Below are 3,243 nucleotides of genomic sequence, written 5' to 3'. Positions count from 1 at the left end.
TCACCAGATACCACTGGACGAGGAATCGAAACCAATCACAGCTTTTATAGTACCAGGTAAAGGAATGTATCAATTTAAAAGGATGCCATTTGGATTAACAAAGGCTCCTGCTACATTTCAGTGCCTGATGAACAGAATAATAACACCAGAATTAAAGCGAAATGTATTTTGTTATCTTGATGATATAATTATAGTTTCTAAAAATTTTGAAGAGCATTTGAAATATTTAGAAATAGTTTTAAATAAAATTGAAAATGCAGGTTTAACAATAGGTTTGGATAAATGCGAATTTGGATGTTCAGAAATTAAATATTTGGGCTTTATAGTAAATGAAAAAGGATTGCAAGTTGATGAAGAAAAAATTGAACCGGTTTTAAATTTCCCTAAACCAAAAACAATTAAACAAGTTCAAAGACTGATAGGAATGGCTTCTTGGTATAGAAAATGCATCCCAAAATTGGCAGAAATAATAGAACCACTGCAAAAGCTGTTGAAAAAGGAAGTAAAGTGGGAATGGACTGATAAACAGGAACAGGCATTCACGACTATTAAACACTTACTGACAACAGCACCAATTTTAGCCTGCCCTAATTTTGGAAGTCCATTCCAACTTGAAACCGATGCTAGTGATACAGGGTTGGGAGCTGTATTAACACAAAACATTAACGGTGAAAATTTTGTAATAGCTTTTGCAAGTAGAAGTCTTAATAGCACAGAACGAAAATACTCTGCTTCCGAAAAAGAATGTTTAGCCGTAGTATGGGCAATAAGAAAATTTAGACCATATTTAGAGGGTTATTCTTTTAAAGTTATTACAGATCACATTGCTTTGAAATGGCTCCATAACTTAAAAAATCCAACAGGTAGACTAGCCCGATGGGCTATAGAATTATTAGAGTACGATTACGAAATTATGTACAGAAAAGGAAGTTTAAACCATGTCCCAGGTGCATTATCAAGGTCAAGTGAAAAGGATAGAAAAGTTTCAAAGATTTTAGCCAGCATAAAGGAAACCGAGGAAAATGATGTTAAAGAAATAGAGGACAATTGGTACAAAACTAAAATGATACATGTTAAAAATAAGCCAGAAGAAAATAAAAATTGGAGGATACGCGACAATCATTTGTATTTTTATAGATCCGACCCTTTAAAATCAAGCTTAAGTTTAGACAACAACCCGTGGAAATTAACAATACCAAAAGAATTAAGAGAACAAGTTTTGATTGAGAATCACGATAATAAACAAGCAGGTCATTTAGGTATGAAAAAAACTTATTCGAAAATTTCTGAAAATTATTTTTGGCCCAGAATGTACTCCGAAACATTAAAATATGTAAAAGAATGTGACATTTGTCAAAGAATAAAACCAAAAATAAATAATCAAGTAGGTTTAATGGGAAAAAGAATAATTGAGGAACCATGGACAGTAGTAGCATCAGACATGATGGGTCCTTTGTCAATGACAAAGTCAAGAAATCAATATATTCTAGTCTTTGTCGATATGTGTACTAAATGGGTAGAAATAATACAGTTAAAAATAAATTAGCATCAACCATTGAAAAAGAGTTCCACAAGCGAATAATTTCCAAATGGGGAACACCTAGAATTTTATTTACGGACAACGTTAAAGAATACATAAATAAATCAATAGTAAACTTAACAAAAACATTTGGTATAAGACATTCAAAAACTCCTAAATATCACGCACAAGCAAATCCAACAGAAAGATGCAATAGATCAATCAAAACGGCAATAAAAGCGTATCTTCAAAAAGATGACAAATTATGGGATGAAAATTTAGATGATTTACAATTTGCATTAAATACGAGTAAACATTCTTCGACAGGCTTCACTCCAGCATTTTTAAATTTAGGTAGGGAACTCGATCCAATACAAGCATTAAATAAAGATGTAGAAACCAAAACCGAAATCGTATTACAGGGACCCGAAAAATGGGCAGATAGAATGCGAAAATTAACAATAATTAGAGAGAAAGTAGTAAAAAATTTAGACACAGCAAATGAAACACAATCTAAATATTATAATCTCAGGCGTAGGCCGATTAGTTTCGAAATTGGAGAACAAATTTTAAAAAGCCAAAAAAGATTATCAAACAAAGGCGAAGGATAGCGAAAAAATTTTAAAAAAATTTTGAGGGTCCATTTTTTATAAAAGCAAAAATATCACCGACAATTTATGAAATAAAGAATAAAAAAGGAAAATCTTTAGGTTATTGGAATATTAAAGACATTAAAAAATATGTAGGTAAACAATAAATTTGATTTGGTAGATGTGGCATGCATGTAAACAATTTAAAGATCACACTACTAAAACAATACAAACACAACACAAACACATAAATGGACAAGAACCGGAAAAACAAAACAAAAACATTTATTTACAGGAAATGAATAAACGACTACTTTTAAAGTGCGCTCAATGCAAAAGCGAGTTTTCGGCGAAAGACTCTCTAACACATTTATGTGTTGGATCATTTAAAGTAAAACAACCGCCAATAAACGAAACTCCGCAGGAAAAGCTAGTGAGGCGAGAAGAAGAAGAAAAGATGAGGAAAGAGGAAATTGAGAGGGCCATGCAAAAAGAAATTAAAAAGATCAGAGATAGGAAGTTAATAGAAGAAAGATTTGAAATGTACAATGAATACGGATCAAGAAGAGGGGATCCCAGGATTATAAAACTGGCTGAGGAAAAACGAATTTTTTATAATTTGCCGACAATCTAGGAAATAAGCAAAGGAATTAAGGAAAGGAAAATAAAAGAGAAAGAAGAAAAGGATAAACAATTAAAATTAGCCGCAGAAAAAGAAAATATGGTCATTAAAATGATTCTAAAACAACAGAAGGAGAAAGAAGAAGAAGAAATAGATGAAGAATGGAGAACTCACAGAGCTAAATTGAGAGGCTGGGATAGAGAAAACAAAAAAAGATTAATAAAGGACGCCGAAGAAAGACAAAAAAGAATGGAAGTACAAAAGGAGCAACGGGAATTAGAAGAGATAGCTAAACTGCCACCGGAAGACGCAGCGGCCAGAAATAAGGAATTTATTAGAAATAAATCAAGAAAGACACAGATTAAAGAAGATGTGGAACAGTTTTTGGCACAATGCATTTAATTATAAGCATTGAAGGAAAATAATGATAAATAAATAACATTAGTTACTTTACTTAATATACAGACACAACTGGAAAAAGTTACTTAAAAACCCATACCGACACTACAGCT

The 3,243-nt window shown here is 31.9% G+C and overlaps 1 protein-coding gene across 1 annotated transcript in view; it reads left to right on the top strand.

Moving 5' to 3' along the window:
- The window catches only part of LOC117182657, a 5,469-nt gene extending 2,726 nt beyond the window's left edge, over positions 1 to 2,743 (top strand). Inside the window, exon 2 of the mRNA XM_033375761.1 lies at positions 2,405 to 2,743. Within this exon, the coding sequence (XP_033231652.1) occupies positions 2,405 to 2,743 (339 nt within the window). The remainder of the gene's footprint in view (positions 1 to 2,404) is intronic.
- Positions 2,744 to 3,243: the final 500 nt, after the last annotated feature.

The sequence above is a fragment of the Belonocnema kinseyi genome, chromosome 2 (assembly GCF_010883055.1).
Source record: "Belonocnema kinseyi isolate 2016_QV_RU_SX_M_011 chromosome 2, B_treatae_v1, whole genome shotgun sequence".
Classification (NCBI taxonomy): Eukaryota; Metazoa; Arthropoda; class Insecta; order Hymenoptera; family Cynipidae; genus Belonocnema; species Belonocnema kinseyi.
Note: the sequence above shows the minus strand (reverse complement) of the source record. Positions and strands in the feature narration are given on the sequence as shown.